Source organism: Colletes latitarsis, chromosome 11 (genome assembly GCF_051014445.1).
Source record: "Colletes latitarsis isolate SP2378_abdomen chromosome 11, iyColLati1, whole genome shotgun sequence".
Lineage (NCBI taxonomy): Eukaryota > Metazoa > Arthropoda > Insecta > Hymenoptera > Colletidae > Colletes > Colletes latitarsis.
This window is the reverse complement of record NC_135144.1, coordinates 21,994,523-22,015,416: the sequence shown is the minus strand read 5'-3', so window position 1 is coordinate 22,015,416 and position 20,894 is coordinate 21,994,523. Positions and strand designations below refer to the sequence as shown.

Sequence of the window (20,894 nt, the reverse complement as noted above, 5' to 3'; positions counted from 1 at the left end):
GTTACAAAGTAATAAATCGTGGACACCTAATTTTAAATTTAAATATAATTTAACGTCAGAAATAGGTTAGTTCGCATATATACGGACGCTACTGTGTCTCCTCTACAAAAATCAACAAAATGGCGGTAGTAAATGCTCGGTAGAACCGATGGACGCAAGGCAAATAAATCTATTTCCTCCGCGATGAACATGTTAAAAAAAAAATGAAACGAAAAGAAAAAAACGAAAGGAAAAATGAATATTGCAAAATTAACGATAACGAATAACAAAGAGAAAAGGAAACGGCCAGCGGCTGCAGTTTCGATGGCGAACGAAACGCGTAAAGTACCGCGCCTGTCCTGCACCCACCCCGCTGCTCGAAACATGACATTTGAAAGATGAAAAGTGGCAGCGAAATAAAGGCTGCCAGTCCGGCTGCTAAAACGCTGACGCCGGCGAACGGTCGAACGATGATGATAATCGATCCTGATCTAATGACGTAGCATGCGACATGAACGTACACAAACGATGCGAGGAGAGCGTCCCGAATCTATGCGGATGCGACCACACGGAGAGACGTGGTCGCATAGACTTGCACATTTCGTGTTCCGGAAGCAAGCTCACAGTCGAAGGTTAGTCTACTCCTTTAACTTACTACCAACAACGACAGTAACAATAAGTATTGTACCAAACTTGTATCGAGAAGTTCCTTCAAATAAGGATTAATTACGCGAATGCGTTCTCGTAAAGTAACCAATTAAAAGTAATTGGAAACATGAAAGAACTTTGTGGCTTTCGAAACGATATATCGTGCTTGCGCGTTCGATCCAATATGTCTGCCCATTATTGGATATTTCTACTTGCGATTCTCAACACTTTGACGCTGAGGGAAATAAATATTAATAGGATTTGTAAAGGCAAGGTTACAAGAATAAGTACTGAGAGAAATTTTAGGTTATGTAGTTTACGATGTAAACGTGTTGATATTTGTGGCATAGTATTGTTTGTCGATCTTATAGTATTTTAGTTTGCTGAAACGTCGCTAGTTTCGCTAGTTGTCGGACACAAGATGTGTGTGATTTATATAAAATGGTATAATGTACATTTCTACTTGTGATTCTTAACGCTTTGACTGCCACAGTGAAGCTAGAAAAATTCATTCTCAAGTTGAGACGTCGGGGGGAAATAAATTTTAATAAGATTTGTAAATTTTAGGAAGGTTACAGAAATAATTACTGAAACAAATTTTAGGTTATGTAGTTCACAATATTATAGACCTGTTGGTGATATTTGTGGCATAGTATTGTTTGTCGATCTTATAGTATTTTAGTTTGCTGAAACATCGCTAGTTTTGCTAGTTGTCGGACACAAGATGTGTATGATTTATATAAGATGGTATAATGTACATTTCTACTTGTGATTCTTAACGCTTTGACTGCCACAGTGAAGCTAGAAAAATTCATTCTCAAGTTGAGACGTCGGGGGGAAATAAATTTTAATAGGATTTGTAAATTTTAGGAAGGTTACAGAAATAATTACTGAAACAAATTTTAGGTTATGTAGTTCTCAATATTATAAACCTGTTGATGATATTTGTGGCATAGTATTGTTTGTCGATCTTATAGTATTTTAGTTTGCTGAAACGTCGCTAGTTTCGCTAGTTGTCGGATACACAAGACGTATATGATTCATATTAGATGGTATAATGTACTGGTACAATAAAATTCCTTAGGCGTCCATTTCCAAGCCCCTCGAGAGAAACTTATCAGTAAACCAAAGGAACAAGGAGTATGATGGTCGACTAGAAATAACTTCTGGCTATGGTTTAACTTGTACGCGAGCTATCGGTCTTCCTATCTTCTTAAACTTTGAAAGTTTGTTGACATTTCGAGCGTTTCTCGTTACTTGGACGCAATGGTCGCGGACAAAGTTTAGGGCGCGTAACGAGCATGGCGGGGCAAAGTTCGGCATAGCATTATCACGAAAATGTAATAACAACCTAAACGCCGCCGTCACGAGCCAAGACCACGACTATTTATAGGCCAGGATAATACGTTCTGGCCCATATAGGTTTCCAACTTTATCGGCCTCGGCGCGTAGCACGAAACGCGCTTATAGTTCGTAAACGGATTTAGTTTCTCGCCGCTTTCCCGCGATAATTGTTATTAAAAATATCTTCGGGATCGATTTATCGACGTTCGCGCCGGGAACGACGTTTCTCAAGTGCCACGGGAAGGATTATCGTTAAACAGGTACTCGGAGGAACGCGTGATCTTTTATTATTAGACCAGTTATTATCAGCCGAATCGCGCTTCTTTCGACCCAAGGTCGCCGCGATAAACGAGGTCGTAATTATCCGCGATGAAATCTCTTTGTTTCCCTTCTCCCGCGTCGCACAGAACGGGACCTCTTTTTTTACGATCAATTGTAAGTGCAATCAAAGCTGCAAGGTTGACTATTAAGTTGGTAATATTGTCAGCAGTTTCACACTATAAGTTTTAATTTCTGAAGTATCGAGGGAAATATATTATCTCTTCCCAACAATGAAAATAGTTTACATCCCGTAGATATGGACGAGTTATTTTAATAAATCATATCGTAGAATTATTTCGTAAAAATCACTATGTAACAAGTGATAGGTCCTTATTAGGCGTCGACGCAGGTAGAAATACTGAGTAATGGTCAGACGTACCAATCAAATAGTAACAAGGAACTAGGGACAAGACACCTTGGCTATTTGCAATAATAGAATGTTGCTAATAAAGCTTGTATAGTTTTAAGGCATAATATGGTAATAGTAGTTTTTTCTTATTTGTCAGTGTAAAATTTCGTCAAGCTCATTTCAATTGTAATAATTTAGTAGTTGTGTATCTCAGAACATATTGATTTTAGTTAGATATAAGGTAACTTTTGTTAGCAAAGCTCTTTGCTATTGCTCAAACTAGTGACGATACCAAGGTGTCCAATTTCTGGTTGATCACTCGTATCTACGACTGAATATTATACCAGTATTGCAATCCCTAGTCGGGTAGCCAGAAATTCTGTTTGTTCGATTCCAGTGAAGCAGGGACGGAACCTCATTCCGATGGATCCGAACGGCTTGTCGGATCCCTACGTCAAGCTGAAGTTAATCCCGGATTCGGACAACGTCAAGAAGAAAACAAAGACAATCAAGTCCTCCTTAAATCCAGAATGGAACGAGACAATCATTTTGTAAGTCGCTGATGGACCTTCGAGAGTCGTCTTTCTTGCGAGACTTAAAGCAAACTGCTGCAGTCTCCAATCAGTTTACGCCAGTTTGACTATCTTTATTCGATTATGGAAGAGAATCAATAGTATCGATTTTAGTTTTTGAACAAGAAAACTAGGACACGGCTGACCTCTATCAGATTTTAACTACCTTATGATGGGCCTTACTGAATCCTGAAATTCTTTTCTATAGGATGAAATGTCTTCTCTGTAAAGCGAACAAATCAATTGCTTTGCTAGTATCGTAGATTGTTTAATATAGGGTTCGAGAATTTGTAGACCTAATAGATCCCTTAGATAGTGTGTAAGTTCGTCGAAATCAAAGTGGAGTCCAGTCGTGGTCCCTTCTGGCGAGTCTCGGTACCATCTCGGTGATTGGCGAGAGTCTGGAGCACAGGTTTGTCCTTTCAGCGACCTGAAACCAGAGGACAAAGATCGACGACTGTTGATCGAAGTTTGGGACTGGGATCGAACGTCCAGGAACGATTTCATGGGATCCCTTTCCTTCGGGATATCGGAGCTGATGAAAGCACCAGCCAGCGGATGGTTCAAGCTCCTCACGCAGGAGGAAGGGGAATATTACAACGTACCTGTGCCGGAAGAAGGCGTGGACCTTGCAGAACTAAAGGTCAAGATGCGAGTACGTTCTATGGAATGCTAGATAATATGGTTCCACGACGATAGAATTCTCTTCTACGATGCCGATTTCTCACGGGAGAAATTTCGTTTTTCCAGAAAACCTCGGTCACGAAAAAGACCACGACCACTCAAGACAAGGAGGTGCCGCACAACATGGGCAAGAGCGACCTGATCAGAGCAAGCGACTTCAACTTCCTCATGGTGCTCGGCAAGGGCAGCTTCGGCAAAGTTGGTCACCCGTTTGTTGGAACGTCAAAGCCTGATTCCCATTAACGTACCAGGGACACGTTGATTAGGCCTACGTTCACGCTTAAAAAAAAAGAAAAATATAACATTTTGTTTAAGATTTTTATTTATTTTGTTTAAGGTTTTAGTGGCTACGGAACACTTTGATAACATTGTCTACTATTTTAAATAATTGTAATAGGATAAGGAAGGATCTAATATGGCGACTTGAGTTAATCTCTAACCTCAAAATAATATATGTAATTGTACTAATTGCTAAAAAATTTTTCTACGTTGCCTTCGTATATAGAGAAGGTCATGAATGAAAATAAATATAATTTACCTTATTTCCTTGGACATCTATGGACTCTGCATATTTTGTATTGCCAATACGCTCGTGCTAATGGGAATCAGGGTTAAATGCAGGCTCGCAGCCTGAAACTTTACCCTGGCAAACGACGAATTTCAGGTGATGTTGGCCGAAAGAAAAGGTACAGACGAGTTGTACGCTATAAAAATCTTGAAGAAGGACATTATCATCCAGGACGACGACGTAGAATGCACCATGGTAGAGAAACGCGTTTTGGCGTTATCAAGTAAGCCCCCGTTCCTGGTGCAACTGCACTCCTGTTTCCAAACTATGGACCGACTCTATTTCGTGATGGAGTACGTCAACGGAGGAGATCTGATGTACCAGATACAACAGTGCGGCAAGTTCAAAGAGCCAGTGGCAGTGTAAGTGCCCCCTGCGTTTTCTAGCAAACGGAAAGATACACCTAAAATATACAGGGTGTTCGGCCATACCTGGGAAAAATTTTAATGGGAGATTCTAGAGGCCAAAATAAGACGAAAATCAAGGATACTAATTCGTTGATTGAGGCTTCGTTAAAAAGTTATAGAAACATTTCCGCCCACACAGTATATTTTCGGTCAAGAATTTTTTTCTCGAAAGTGCGTAGGATTTCGGGGATATGTCTGTTGACCAAAAATGATTGTAATTGACCCCCACAAACAAAAATAATTTTTCCAGAACGATTTGAAATTTTTTAATTTTGTCGAAAAATTTCACTTCTCCAATTTTTTTCTAGAAAAGGGGTAGGATTTCGGGGGTATATCTATTCACCAAAAATGATTGTAATTGACCGCCACAACCAAAAATAATTTTTTCAGAACGATTTGAAATTTTTTAATTTTGTTGAAAAATTTGTCCTACTCGAATTTTTTACTCGAAAGTACGTAGGATTTCAGGGATATGTCTGTTGACCAAAAATGATTGTAATTGACCCCCACAACCAAAAATATTTTTTCCAGAACCATTTGAAATTTTTTAATTTTGTCGAAAAATTTCACAACTTCTCCAATTTTTTTCTAGAAAATGGGTAGGATTTCGGGGGTATGTCTATTCACCAAAAATGATTGTAATTAACCCCCACAACCAAAAATATTTTTTTCAGAACGATTTGAAATTTTTTAATTTTGTCGAAAAATTTGTCCTACTCGAATTTTTTACTCGAAAGTACGTAGGATTTCGGGGATATGTATGTTGACCAAAAATGATTGTAATTGACCCCCACAACCAAAAATAATTTTTCCAGAATGATTTGAAATTTTTGTATTTAATTGTTAATAACTTTTTAACGAAGCCTCAATCAACAAATTGATATTCTTGATTTTCATCTTATTTTGGCCTCTAGAATCTTCCATTAAAATATTTCTCAGGGGTGGCTGAACACCCTGTACAAAATCCGCTGATGGATTTTTATTGTGGCGTCATACCTCCCGTACTCACCACTAGAGGGCTACGTTGCTCTTGTCTCTCTCGCAAGCTCTCGACATTCACATCTGTTCCTATATATACACTCCTTGACCAACTATCTAATATCCCGATTGAGGAACGTATATGTGAGAACAGAAGGGTTAGTCGAGCGCTTGCGAGAGAGACAAGAGCGTAGCCCTCTGGTAGGTGACTAGAGAAGGTGATGACATATTTAATACATTTAGTTTTGTTAAAGGAACTAAAATGACCTATAAATACCGGTATTTTATCGGTATCTACACTCGTTAAGATACACTCTTTACAAATGGAGAACGCGATTTCTAGATTCTACGCTTCCGAGATAGCGATCGGTCTGTTCTACCTTCACGGCCGCGGCATCGTGTACCGAGATTTGAAGCTGGACAACGTTTTGCTGGACCACGACGGTCATATCAAGATCGCTGACTTTGGAATGTGCAAGGAGGGTATCACCGGTGACAAGACCACCAAGACCTTCTGCGGGACACCGGACTACATAGCTCCAGAAGTCTGTTCCACCTCGATTCCAACGCGAAACTAATTCAATCAGCGAATAAATGCCCCGTTATACCGATCGGTTCTGTTTCTCCTCGTTACAGATCATCCTGTATCAACCGTACGGGAAGTCGGTCGATTGGTGGGCGTACGGAGTTCTGCTCTACGAAATGCTCGTCGGTCAGCCACCGTTCGACGGAGAGGACGAAGAAGAACTATTCGTCGCCATCACGGATCACAACGTCAGCTATCCGAAAAGTCTCTCGAAGGAGGCCAGGGAAATTTGCAAAGCGGTAAACGCCAAATATTAAAGCGTATTTATGTTATTTAACCCCTCGCCGTACAATGGCGAAGTCTGACTCGTAAATTGCAATCAGTATATTTCAAACGTTGCACAAATTTATGTAAAATGAAATTACTTGTTGTTAAATCGTACATCAAGGGGTTAATGCGTTCGCTACCACCGGGTACTTTGTTGAAGAGTGTAAGACTCAAAAACTCTTTGTCAAACCGTTGTAATAGTTGGTCTCTGGTGAGAACGCTTCACAAATATGCGACGCGCGGTAGCGAACGCGGTTAAACTTTAATTACATTCTCGAGCAGCCACTCTGAATGTACATTTTTCGCGGCTCAGTTCCTCACAAAGAATCCAGTGAAGAGATTGGGCTGCGGACTGCGAGGCGAGGAAGACGTACGCAGTCACGCGTTCTTCCGACGCATCGATTGGGAGAAGATTGAGAATCGCGAGGTGCAACCGCCGTTCAAGCCAAAGATCGTGAGTATCGAAGCATTTACACGTACAGTAATCCCCCACTTGTATGTCACCAAAAACATTTCTCGTCTCCGGGTTCGAAAATAATTGTTACAGCCATACAAAAGTTCTTCACAACTGTTTCAATAACCTCAATATCTATAGTATAACAGTATTCAAGGCTTGATTTCAAAATACATGATTTTAATTTAAGTCATTTCTCTAGAATTCCTATTATTTCTCAAAATAAATGACTTTTGAGACATTCTATATACAGGGTGTTCGGCCACCCCTGGAAGAAATTTTACTGGGATATTCTGGAGGCCAAAATAAGACGAAAATCAAGAATATCAATTTCTCGACTGAGGCTTCGTTAAAAAGTTACTAAAAAATTAAATTAAAAAATTTCAAATCATTCTGAAAAAATTAGTTTTGGTTGCTGGGGTCAATTATAATAATTTTTGGTGAATAGACATACTCTCGAAATCCTGCGCATTTTCGAGAAAAAAATTCGAGTAGGTGAACAAATTTTTCGACAAAATTAAAAAATTTCAAATCGTTCTGGAAAAATTATTTTTGGTTGTGGGGGTCAATTACAACCATTTTTGGTGAATAGACATACCCCCAAAATCCTGCGCACTTTCGAGAAAAAAATTCAGTACTGGCGGAAGTTTAAACGTTAATAACTTTTTAACGAAGCCTCCATCAACAAATTGGTATTCTTGATTTTCGTCTTATTTTGGCCTCTAGAATCTCCCATTAAAGTTCTTCCCAGCGGTGGCCGAACACTTTGTGTAAGACATTTTTGTACAATTTGTAGATATATCAACGGTTAGGGTTATGCAAAAAATAGTTCGATCAATAGTATTATCAGATATTTTAAGGAATGAAGAGTTATAATAATTGATAATAATTTTATTCAATAACTTCGTCTGACGAAACGGAATCGTGAGTGAAAAACGAGTTTAAGAATCGTTGGAATGAACGAGAGCGACTGGGACGACTCCATAGTCACTGAACGGTTGGCATACAAGCGGTGGTTATTGTATTCGACAGATGGCGCGCCTAATTGAAAAAGAAAGAACGCTAATGCATGTCGTTTTCGTTCGTTAGAAACATCGCAAGGACGTGAGTAACTTCGACAAACAGTTCACGTCAGAGAAGACAGATTTGACGCCCACGGACAAGTTGTTCATGATGAACCTGGACCAGACAGAGTTCATGGGTTTCTCTTTTCTCAATCCAGAGTTCGTGCAACACGTTTAAACGGATAGAGTTTTTTCTCGTTAGTTGTAACCTCGCCGTACGTTTCTCCCCGCCATTTCCTGGGGTTCATCTTCCTCTTTGCTACTCAGGGCTTTCACCGTCATCTTCTTTCCCTCTCTTTGCCCCTTCCCCTCCCCCCTACCCCTGTAAACCAACTCTAGACCATTCAATTTCCGTTTCTCCGCTTCGTATTTTGGGTTCCGGTTTTCCTTGAGTTTCGATTCCGGAATCGTCACGGGTGCAGCAACATCCGTCGTGGCCCGAATGACCCTCGTTGTTGCTTTCCTTATTATTATTATTATTATTATTAACCTTGTCGAAAAGTCTCACGTTGGCTTTTCGAACGTATTTTTTTTTTTTTTTACCAAAGAATGGAGATGTTCGCGCGCGTTGGCAGCGCCGCGATGGAATAGGCGAGAAACACGACGTTGATCGGAGTCGATGGATTCGTCGAACGAATCCGAAATCGTGGTTAGGTTATCGAGGAAAGGACGAGAATAATACTTGCAAAACGATCGCGTTGAGAAATCGTGTTTACCCGCGATTGGATGAAACCGCGAAAGTTTCCTAATTGCTGTCCTCGTTCTTCGCGTACATTATTATGCATTTACTTCAGTAGGTTCTACTGTCGCCTTCCAGAGTATATAATATATAATGTGCAGGGTGATTCTGTTTACTGGGACAGACTGTATCTTCTTTCTACGTGCAATTAAAAAAAAAAAAATCATCGTTAAAAGAAAGATTTAGGAAAATATGACGGCACAAGTGCAATATACACTTCTTGTTAAAGGAGTCCTGCATATTAAAATATTAAAGTGTGACTTTACGAGATATTTTATATTTTACACTGAGAAAATTACTTCGTTCGAATATTATTTTGCAAACGCGGTTTTATTCAGTATTCGAGCCTCTAATAAGATGACATAGTGTTAGATATCACATGTAACTTTAGAGGTTATGAGCAATTGAAGTCCAGTCGAAATTGGGGGAACATAAATGGTCAAATTTATAATCTTTATGCCTTTGTGAAACAAAAGTATGCGAATACACTTTGCCTTTTTAATTACGTGTAACAGCATGTGACGATTATACCTGATCGAAATATTCAGTGTGACACATATATGGCAATCATTCGTTTTAACTGCGTTTCACAAATGCACGGAACATATCAATTTTCTCATTATGAAGGAAACCTGTTACGTGTTTCGAACCGGTCAATGCAATTAAGAAGGAAAATACGGGAAACAAAAACACTCGACACTCCGATCGATCACGAACCGAATGAAATGTGTTTACGGAGTTGCATTGTTTACGTTCACCCATAGTCACGGTCAACGGTGCTACGTGCCCGGCATTATAAACATAATTTCAACATGCAAATGGTCGGTGCTTGAATACAGACATAAATTACGAAATATCTCGTATTCCGTTTTCAATCGTCGTACTTTAATACTTTTATATGCAAAATGACGAGGAAGATCGATTTATGCAAAGAAATATTGGTGCTTTCATTTACAGTTTTATTTGAATTATGGCGAGTAACGGAGATGGCCGGTATTTTATTCGAATATATACATATAAATTTCTACGTTTTATTAGATTTATAATTTTTGTCGAACAAATAGAATTTTACCCATCTCTGGCAAATGTATATTACTTTTTACTTCTACGCGTTAATTTTCTTTTTTTCACTCGACACTGCATTTCTTAACGTATGCAATCTTGGTACAACTAAGACGTATTATTATTATTACTATTACTATTACTATTATTGTTATTATCATTATCATTAATATTATTATTATCATTAATATTATTAATACCATTATTATTATTATTATCGTTATCATTAGTACTATTATTATTGTTATTGTTATTGTTATAGCCTTAACTACGGCGTACAATTGTTTTCCCTTATAAATGTTTTGTGTACCCGCGTAAACCAGAGTTACAGACTGTTCCCACTTTGTAGAATCAGCCTGTACATTTGACGAACGAATGAATATATATTATTATATATATATATACGCATACATTGTACGTATACAAACACTTACACTACTACGATCTATTTACACGTTACACAGAAATTTCTTATCGGTATTTCGTTAACGTTGCACTCCTCGTCGATTTATTCTTCGTAAGTAGTAGAGATACGTACGTAGAAACGAGCCCTTAGATGCTCAGCTCTCATGACTGGTTGAAATTTCATTGGCGATTCGAACGTTCGATTCGTATCGTCTTGCATATAATACGTTTACGCTCACCGTAACACTCGTACAGTGCTGGGTGCATACATACATACACACAGACACACGTCACACACACACACATATAAAACTTTACACGTCACACGAAGAAAATTGTAAAATACAAACCACGTTTGTTCTCTGAAATTGATTGGTCGCCGATACGTCGGTATATAAAATTGACGACTATAAATATAATAATTTGTTGCGAGGCGAGGATACGTCGAGTCGTTGATGGCTGTTACGGATAATTGATGCTGGCGGAAGATTATCGTACGCTTTAGCAGTCATGAAGATAATAAACGAATTACGCCCGTTTGTCCGTTCAATCGGACGTTGTCCTTTCTAGTTTCTATTACTCGTTAGCTCTCATTCGCTTCCCCTGTTATTCAAATATTTTTCCATTTCACCTAGCGATGGGACCGACGTGCATTTTAAACCAAGTGACAAGTAATTGCTTTCCCTAAAATTGACGTTTAGTTTTCTATGCGTTGTATTCGGAAACACAGGAAAACAGGTTATTAAACGGTTATTAAACAGGAAAAAAAATTAGCTTTTAGAGTGGCGTGTGGATGAGATCGATTGTGTACTCTTTATTGTCTCTTATACTATCATAGGTTCGAAATCGAGGTACGACAATAGGAACATTATACATCTTAGATATTTGACATATTTCTTGAACAGTGCCCACTAGGAGTCAAAGCGTTGGATGTTTCTTCATTTCCACGCTGTAACCTAAAAAAATACCAGAGACGACAGGTTATGTGGAAACAATTGGCGCTGCAGTCGACTTGTCAATCCCATCGCTAGTTTGGCCGTCTCGTTTCCGACGAGCTTGTCAAAATAAATTCGTATAGAGGTTTGCGAACAGCAGACTATATTCTCCGTGTCTTCTTTGTGTTTCCCTTCGTTTGCGTATCTCCGTGTTTTCCATTGATTCGAAACCGTGGAAGGGCCTCGGTGTTTCCTAAAAAAAAAGCTCTTCTCGTGCCTGAAACCCTCGCTCCAGTGATATACGCCTTTTTATCGAGCCTGTCTCGGCTCGGAACGTCGAGGACGAGAACAGCCCCAAAGGACAATACCGAGTCTGAGAATACGAAAAGTGGCAGAGGGAACTCATCTCCGCGAACTGTTCTCCTCCTCGAATTTCTCTTTTTTGGTCGGCTTGCCCGCCGACGCTCGATAGTAGGATTAATTATTGATTCTCGATTAATACGCGTTATTGTCGTAGAGGTAGTTGACCAGCCTGTCGACTTCAGACGGACGTATCCTTTTTTATACACTTCGTGTCAGAGACTCGTCGAGCGATGACCAGCCGTTCAACGGTAGAATCCGACGAAAAAGACAAATTGTTTGCCCGACAGTAATGGGAACGATACGATTGTGTATCGACGATGTCTAGCAATTCGATACCAAAGTACTTAAGAGAGAATATTCGAAGGTATCGAAATATCAGGTACTTGGTATCCATGTCTAATAAAAATGCTTTTGTAACGAAGTACGTGACTGATAACAACATCGTATAGTACCGAATGTGCATTGATATTATCATAATGTGTCGCAAACAAGAAAGAAAATCGGGTATGTAGCAAGCAGTGCAAGCAGAAGGATAACATTTTAAATTACTATAAGATCTAATCGGTATAAGTAATTACACTGTCGTCTCTCACGTTGTCACAGGTTCTGGTTCTTTACTTTACAGAGAGTCTCTCGGTATGTCATAGACTTGGAATCGACCTGTGACAACCTGAAGGACAGTTAGGCGAAATTTAATCGATGTTATTCCTTTCGTTAGTTTGACTTTATATACGGTATTGCCTCTCAGGGTGTCACAGGCCCGTGACTCTGTGGTGACAACCTGGGAGACGTGTAGGCGAAACTTAATCGCTGTCATTTTTCTGACTCTCTCGATATTATATAACATTATTGCTGCTCAAGTCCGAACTGAGACAATCCGAAGACTAGGTGGGCGAAATTTAATCGCTGTTACGTGTTTGAGTCGCTTTGGCTTTGAATACGTTGGAGACAAAGAGTAAAAATCGCTCTAAGAGATATAGTCAAATTGTAGCGGTAATAATCTAAATATAATTGAAGTGATAATTGAAGTTAGGTTCAAAAGATCATTTCAGCCGCATATACACTCTATACTAATCATATTTTCGCTCTTCGTGTATACTGCATATTTCTATTATTAAACAGGGTAAGCAACAAAGACGTTAATAAACAAATCGATAATTATGTGACAACTCGAGAGACAGTACTATACTCGAAGTTGTATCTGCAACTATTTGTTTCATATCGATAAAACGTTGTTTCTTATTTTCGATACGTTTACGATATCATCAATGCCGACTCGGTTTATATACTATTGGTATCGATTAATATTTTAATTGAAAAAGTATCGTCATCCAAGATGGACGCCAAGTTGTTTTCTGGTATAAGAGACAGGTATCAGTCCCATCTTTGCTAAGTGATCTTGATGCGGGAACCTGCAAAGTTCGGAATACGCCGGAAACGTTGGCGACGCTCGCTCGTCGAGAATACTTTAGAAAATGAAATATTCACAGAGAGACTCGTACATTTTTCCTTGACTCGGGCTTCGATTCGTATCTTTGAGTCAGTCTAGGATTCCCCGATTTATCGATTTATTCGTTGCCGCGTAGCGAATGGCGTTTAGCTTAAGACTAGAATAAAAAGGCCACGGCAACCGCGGTTCGTGGATTTAGCGCTTCGGTAACTTAAAACGAGTCAAGAAGATAGGTAATTTCGTTGCCGATTTCCGTGCTAGAATATACAGAGCGTAGTACCATTGCAGTTGTTAGAACGTTTATATTATACACATGGTAATCGCCGGATAAGTGAAATGAAATAATCCTTAACCTCAAAATTTAAGGTTAGAGTTCGAGACAGATCACCTCGCTTCTTCCGTGTTATGTTTCTCGAAGCTTGCGTTTATCTTCGTAAAAAGTATATTTAACGAATTGCTTAAAATCTCACGATGAAAATGAGTACAAACACGACCACGTTCGGACCACTTCTGATCATAAGTTATTGAAAAATGTTCCGAATGGTAATCGTGTTCGGATTCATTCTCACTGGGAATGTCCTCACCGATTCATTAAGTTTTATCAGTGAATGACTCATCTCAAAACATGTCGGTCTCCCGGTCAGATGGTGCATAGGAAACTTGGCTTCAGTCCAAGATAAAAGCTATTTACTCCTATACCTGATACTTTTAAGTACTCAAATTTGTTTCGCTTATCCGACGATTACTGTATTTCCTTTTTCCTCTTGACCATCACCCTTCACCCCCCCTCCTCCTCCACCGACTGTCCCGCGATGGAAAGATTACGAGTTCGCGAAGTTTCGGAACAAATCGAATATATTAATTGCGTCTTATTAAGCGTGTTCCAAATAAATAAGTATGTATATCGTAACGTAGTTCTCGCCCCCTTATTCAGCGGGTGATCCAATCTTGTTCTTCGATCGGGCGAGCTTTTACGTAGTCTCGCCGGTATTTCTCGTCTTACCTGATTTAATCGTTCGAGTCGGTTCACGTCGAGTCCAGAATCCCCAGCCGTTCGCGGCTCGTCTCAGATTCACCGGACGGTACAGTTCGTTCCCGCTGAAGTCTCGACTAATCGCGATCCACCATCTCGAAGGAGCGTAGCTCGTTCGATGGGACGAATCGCCGGCGACGATGGTGAACACAAACGTACGGGTAAATTCCATTCTGGATTCAATTCGCGACGCGTCCAGGGTAATTGGTCTCGGAACATTTACATTCCAGAGATAGTTCGAGCGGTGGATCGAGCAATTTCGTTTAGGTACTAAATATTCGACCGCGAGACTGCGTAACCTCCGCCCGAGCTCTATTTTTGTACCAAAAACTGACGGAAAATGGACGAAAAAAAAAAAAAAAAAAAAATATAATAACGAAGGAAAATAAAAGAAAACATACACTCGAAAGGGAATCCGTCGTGAACCGCGACGGGGGATTCCTTCCTCTTCCCGCTCGTTCGAGCGGACTATACTTTCTCCTGTCACCGTGCCGTGGCGTCTTTCGTAGCGGTCTTTTAGCCTCTACATGATTCAAAACACGTTGTAAAAAAAAATGAAAAGCCACTGACAAGGATAGTCGATATAAGCCGACATCTATATCGGAAGAACGACGATCGTCGTCGACGATCGATCTCTCGAGAAACGCAGCTACCGGCTCAAGCGAAACGATCACAGGCGATTCGATGGAAACGAGACTAGTGGAAAACGACCAGCGATCGAGAATTTCGCATCGACGCGACGACGAGACGCGACATCGTTGTTCGTCCTTGTCTTTTCGTCACAGGTTATAGAATTGCCCGCTAGATGGGACTGTTCCAACCCGGACAGATCGTGGAACGTGTCGAACAAGCGACAATGCGTTTACAACAATTTCGTGCCAATTTTATTCCTCACACTTTACCGTCCGCGTGGCTCGCGTGAAAATTAAGTAATGATTGATATTGCTTGTTGAATTACAATATCGATATTATTTTGTTATTTATTATAATAAATCATTATAACTTATTATTGCTTATTTTTCGATAGGATATTACTAGGATATTTTACCGAAACAATTTCATTTAATATCGGCGATATGCATCATTTGTACTATATGTAAAGCGAATCACCGCCAATTGTAACACTCGAGCATCGTTGAACTACTTTCTCTGGAAGCAGTACACGACCTATAAGTGCAATTTGTTACTTTTCCTTGCCTGGAATTCTTGAAATTTTATGCTTATGTCCAAAGAAAGTCGTTTATTTTCAAGCAGACTAATCCTTTCGAACCAGGAACTGATACTTCTTTTTGTACACTATCGACAAAATTGCAAATGTACAGAGTGTAGTATACACGTGACATAAGAATATTAAAATATCAAATTCACACATGTTACCATCAGGTTCGAAAGGACTATACTATCAATAGGTATTGTACAATTACGTTATATATTTGTAAATACATTATACTTTCTGGAATAAGCGAGCAACACGTGATATCCGTGCGGGACAACGGATGGTAAAGTGTTAATAGAGACATATTGGATATCTCTTTGTCTCTATTTACAGCACTGCCTTGCTTCTTGCATCAATTTGCGTCAGGGATATTCGAAAAAGAATCTTACCTTCCTCCACCGTTGTTTCTTCGGCTCGAACGACCGAGTCGAGAGATTGGCAGCTGTCTAACGAACATTTGACCATCGTGTTTAAGTTTGACCAACTCTTGACCAAATCTCTTGATACGAAACCTGCTGGTCCCCATTTGATCGCAAGAAGAGAGGCAGTGTTATATCCTTTCTCCGAATTTTCTTTCTAACGTCGATCGCTGACTTTCTCTAACAAATCTTTTCCCTAATTCTTTTTCGCTCCATCTGTTTTCGTCTTTGGCATCCTGTCCACTATACTCGTCAAACTTCCATTTGAAAAGGTAAGGGGTAGAGAACGGTAACCGCTTATGCAGTTTTCGACATCGATGGGATGAGCAGGCACGCTCGTTCACCGCGTTTAGGACGAACATCTGCAAACACTGTGATAGTGGGCGAACATAACCTCGCATCGAACGGTCCCCGAGACCGTAATGGCGGACGTTATGGCGGCAAAGTAACTTAACTTCGTAAATCGTGCACCTTCAATGACATATCTTTTGCTCCGCACAATTATTTACGATCGGATTGAAAGAACGCGTCGCAGAGCGGTTAACGAGTACGTCTGCTGGTTCGATAATGAAAATAAAAAAAGATTTTTGAGGTTTTCAGGAGCCAGATTCTTACAGATAGTTCTGCTCGAGGCTTCCAGGGTGCAAGGTACCCTTTTGACAAACTGTTCTGTTATCAACATGGCGTAAATCTTGCTTTTCAACGAGCTTTTGCACTGTTACAGTTACTCGAAGTACCGAATTTTATTTGGTTATGGCTTTACCATAGAAAAATTCTATTTATCGTAGGCAGGTTCGAGTTTTGTTAAAATCTTTCATTTTGTTAAATATATTTTACAATTCACACGTAAACATTAACACGTTAAACTCACCGATGAAACGTTTTCCCAAAAGGATGCACCTTGCACCCGAAACGCCACAGACAGTATCAACTGTAAAATTTTAAAAATGATACTAATAATTAATAAAGAGAAAAATGCAGGATATTCGAAATCTAGCGAATATAATCCGCGTAGCTCCGTTCATTCTCGAAGCTGTAACCAACTCTGTTGTTCTCTCGATTACACGTCGCATGATTATACACGTTTACACGTACACCCATATTTTTAAGATGTTTTTGTGCATTTATAATGTCGTAATAAAAGTTTCGAATCGTGTCATGAGAAAATTTGTTCGTGTTCTTGCGCCTGAATGCTAATGCGAAAGCACAAAGTGCTAGTACGTACGAATTACGATCATACGAGCGAAGAAGCTCTATGCAGGGTGGTCGGCCACCCCTGGGAAAAATTTTAATGGAGGATTCTAGAGGCCAAAATAAGACGAAAGTCAAGAATACCAATTTGTTGATTGAGGCTTCGTTAAAAAGTTATTAACGTTTAAAGTTTCACACCTTCTCGAATTTTTTTCTAGAAAGTGAGTAGGATTTCGGGGGTATGTCTATTCACCAAAAATGATTGTAATTGACCCCCGCAGTCGAAAATAATTTTTCCAGAACGATTTGACAAATTTGCTTTTCGTCGTAAAATTTCACACCTTCTCGAATTTTTTTCTAGAAAGTGGGCAGGATTTCGGGGGTATGTCTATTCACCAAAAATGATTGTAATTGACCCCCGTAATCGAAAATAATTTTTCCAGAACGATTTGAAATTTTTTAATTTGGCCTCTAGAATCTCTCATTAAAATTTTTCCCAGGAATGGCCGAACACCCTGTATTTATGATGACCTGTGCAAAGCGGATCGCAGCCAATTTGCTAATATTATTTAGTTTTTAATTAATAATTGCATTACCCAGCTAAGAATGATACGAGTATTAATTAAACGCTAAATAATATTACCCAGGTCTCACCACGTGGAGGTTTCTGCGAATGGAGACCCACCCTAACCGATTCCCAACCACCCTCTATTAATAAAGATCTTCTGTGACCAAGGATCGTTGATCGAAGGAGAAACAAACAAAAGTGCAACCAATGAAAGATGCACAACCAACGAAGAGAGTTGAAAGAATTTTCAAAAGAATTTGTCTTTAAATAAAAATAACCTGCCTAACATAATGGTTAACCAAACACCTGCCTAACTATAAATCTAAATTCGTTTATTATATCAAGAAACAATTCTAAATTCGCAGCCATTAGCTCGGTGTCACCCACGAAGAATAACTTTTCTATCGTGGGTGACACCGATTACCAGGTCTCACCACGTGGAGGTTGCTGCGAGTGGAGACCCGAAGGGAGATAGATGGAATCAAAGTTCCATCGATCTCCCTTTTACATTCTTACAAGCTAGATTACTAAACTAGAGAGATGGAAGGAAGCAATGTTCCTTCGATCTTCTAGTTTAGTTGTACCAAGTAATTATTTTGTTTAAAAAGGGGTGAAGCTAAATTATGGGAGACGCGACGCGACGCGATGCTGAACCGTGCAGCAGATCTTCGGATCGAATCAACACTACCCTTGGTAGATTGATTTCTATTTCTAGAAATCGATCTATCATTGGCAGGCGACTAGATCTTTCGGACAAACTGGACGGTCGATCACATGTTTCGTTCGACGAAACAGTGGTGACCGAAGCAAGAAACGAAAGAACGAGTCGAGAGAAGCTACTTGTTAAATAATTACTTGGCAATATTGGGAGACGCATGCAATAGGGACTTAAAATTAACGTCGAAGCTTAAGTCTAGTCAAGTTGAAGCTAAAATTCGGACGATAGAAGGAAACAAAGTTCCTTGGATGTTAGTTTTACCAAGCAATTATGTGGTTAAAAAGAGGGATGAAGCTAAATCGTGGGATACGCGACGCGACGCGACGCGATGCTGAACCGTGCAGCGGATCCGAGGATCGAACCTACTGCCCTTGCTAACTCGATCTCAACAAGAAAACAGAGAACTGCAACCCCGAGTCGAGGTCTCCATTTCTCCAACGCAACCCGCCGGGAGCCCGAAGGACCCGACTTAGGTTGTCTGACAAAAGAGAGAGTACCTGAAACAGGGTCGACTTCCGCTGGAAGGTGTGCGTTTCCGCAGAATACGGAAACTCCACACCTTCCAGCGAAGTGCCGTTTTCCCTCAACCAAGCTTACCAAGGGAAGGCGATTAGATCTTTCGGACCAGATACACGGCCGATCACATGTTTCAATCGATGAAACAGCGGTGACCGAAGCTAGGAACGAGGGAACGGGAAAACGAGAAGCTACTTATTGAATAATTGCTTGGTAAAACGCGAAAATATGTACAATAAAGAAATCTTCGACGTTAATTTTAAGATTCGCGACGAAGCTTAAGACTAATCAACTTGGAATTAAATGTCCCTCGGCGATTGTGGCGTCTTACTTCGATGTCCCTGCGAATAATCTGAAACTAAAATTGATACTCATATTAGTGACATATGAAAGGACATTTAATAAACACCATGCAAACTAGACAAAGCGATGGAATAATTTGTCGTGCTGATGTACCTATAAGTGAGAACCCATAAGATTCTATACTTCCTATAGAATATATACTATTCTCTATACTTCCGTAACGAGAGATAAATAGAAGGAGAGATAATGTCGAAGTAAAATAGCAAACGATCACGAAAATTATCTGAAGAACCATACTTTCAAAGACGAACAGAAACTAAGATTGAAAATCCAACGATGACATCAAAGATTAAGCAGAACTGAAAATCCAACGATGATATCAAAGATTGAGCAGAAATGAAAATCCAACGATGAAATCAAAGAGTGAAAATATCCAAGAATTAGACAAAATATCTTAACGAAATAGCACAAAAATAAAAATCTTATTCGAATTAGTTACATCAAAATTCATAAAATAGTATGCAAACAAAAATTATACATGGGTCAACACAATCATGTCAATTCAGAAAATAAGGCAGAAGTAGAAATAGAGGAGGAAAACATAATAATTAAATAAAACCGGACAGTCAAAGAACATTGAATTATGACCAAACAAATAAAATAAACTGGTCAGTTTTGTGATAATAATAAAAATAAGTAATGTGGGCTTACTACTTGTTGAGCATTAGTTACCATTACCAAGGAAGCACCAAAGGTCCAGCTGTAACATAAGAAACGACAGTTCTATAACGTTCAATTGGTATCAAACGACAAAATAGAAGTGGGGAGAGCAATTTTAAATAGTTCTTACCAGTGGTCATCACGGTCCGGCACTGGTCAGTAGTGGTCAGTAGTGGTCAGTAGTCGGATCTGGACTGGTCAGCACTGGTCAGTAGTGGTCAGTTCTGGTCAGTTCTGGTCACTCCTGGTCAGTCCTGGTCACTCCTGGTCACTCCTGGTCCCCAGTGGTCAGCTCTCCACGAATGGCCTGACTTCGGCCCGCGAGACCCGATTCCCCTGGATGCTCCAGGGGTACTGAAGAATTTGTCCAGCGGTAGTCTTCAAGTGGGGAAGTCGAAGAGTGGGGAGACAATGTCAACGTGAAGAGTTAAGAACCCCTTGATCTAGAGAACAATACTGTTTCGATTGGTCCCACCTCTTGACCATTTCTGAATCTTCACTGGACCTTCGCTGACCTTGATGTCAACCTCACTGTTGACCACCAGTGACCATAAGTTAGCGACCCATTAAAACCATTACGAAGATTAAAGCCTTCTTACGAGGATCCCCTTACAATTTGATGCATGATCTTTTTAACATTTTGTTCCATTTTGGAAGAGTGTATCTCATGTTATAAAACACTCATGGTACAACGATAGCGTTCATCCCACTAGCGATAGGTCTATTCTTTACCTCGTTCGTGTGTAATAGGTATACATGGGTTGGAAAATAAAAATGCCTGGGCAGTTGAGACTCAAAATCGTATGCAGGTTGACACAAATCGGATTTCAGCTGTTTCGAAAGCAAGAAAGAAAGATTCACATTCGCCTTCTTTCTTGAATTCCTGAAGCTGTCCAAAGCACCTAAGCTCACGTACACTTGGCTGTGGATTGGTGTGCGTAAATGAAGGGGTAAGCTTACTCTGGACACCGGTCTGCTGTCTGATAACACTGTTATGAATCAATTTTTAGATTTATCAAGACACGTATGTGTAAT

General features: G+C 39.8%; 1 protein-coding gene across 3 annotated transcripts in view; it reads left to right on the top strand.

Annotated features, from left to right (window-relative positions):
- Positions 1-14,769, top strand: part of Pkc53e (Protein C kinase 53E) — a 60,424-nt gene extending 45,655 nt beyond the window's left edge. For 2 of the 3 annotated variants that reach the window (XM_076776615.1, XM_076776616.1), the window contains exons 5-13: positions 483-611; positions 3,039-3,192; positions 3,640-3,868; positions 3,964-4,095; positions 4,562-4,827; positions 6,194-6,395; positions 6,487-6,675; positions 7,017-7,157; positions 8,247-14,769. In XM_076776615.1, coding sequence (XP_076632730.1) covers positions 483-611; positions 3,039-3,192; positions 3,640-3,868; positions 3,964-4,095; positions 4,562-4,827; positions 6,194-6,395; positions 6,487-6,675; positions 7,017-7,157; positions 8,247-8,399 — 1,595 coding nt within the window. In that variant the 3' untranslated portion in view covers positions 8,400-14,769. The remainder of the gene's footprint in view (positions 1-482; positions 612-3,038; positions 3,193-3,639; positions 3,869-3,963; positions 4,096-4,561; positions 4,828-6,193; positions 6,396-6,486; positions 6,676-7,016; positions 7,158-8,246) is intronic. The other variant, XM_076776617.1, reaches the window with a different exon arrangement.
- Positions 14,770-20,894: the final 6,125 nt, after the last annotated feature.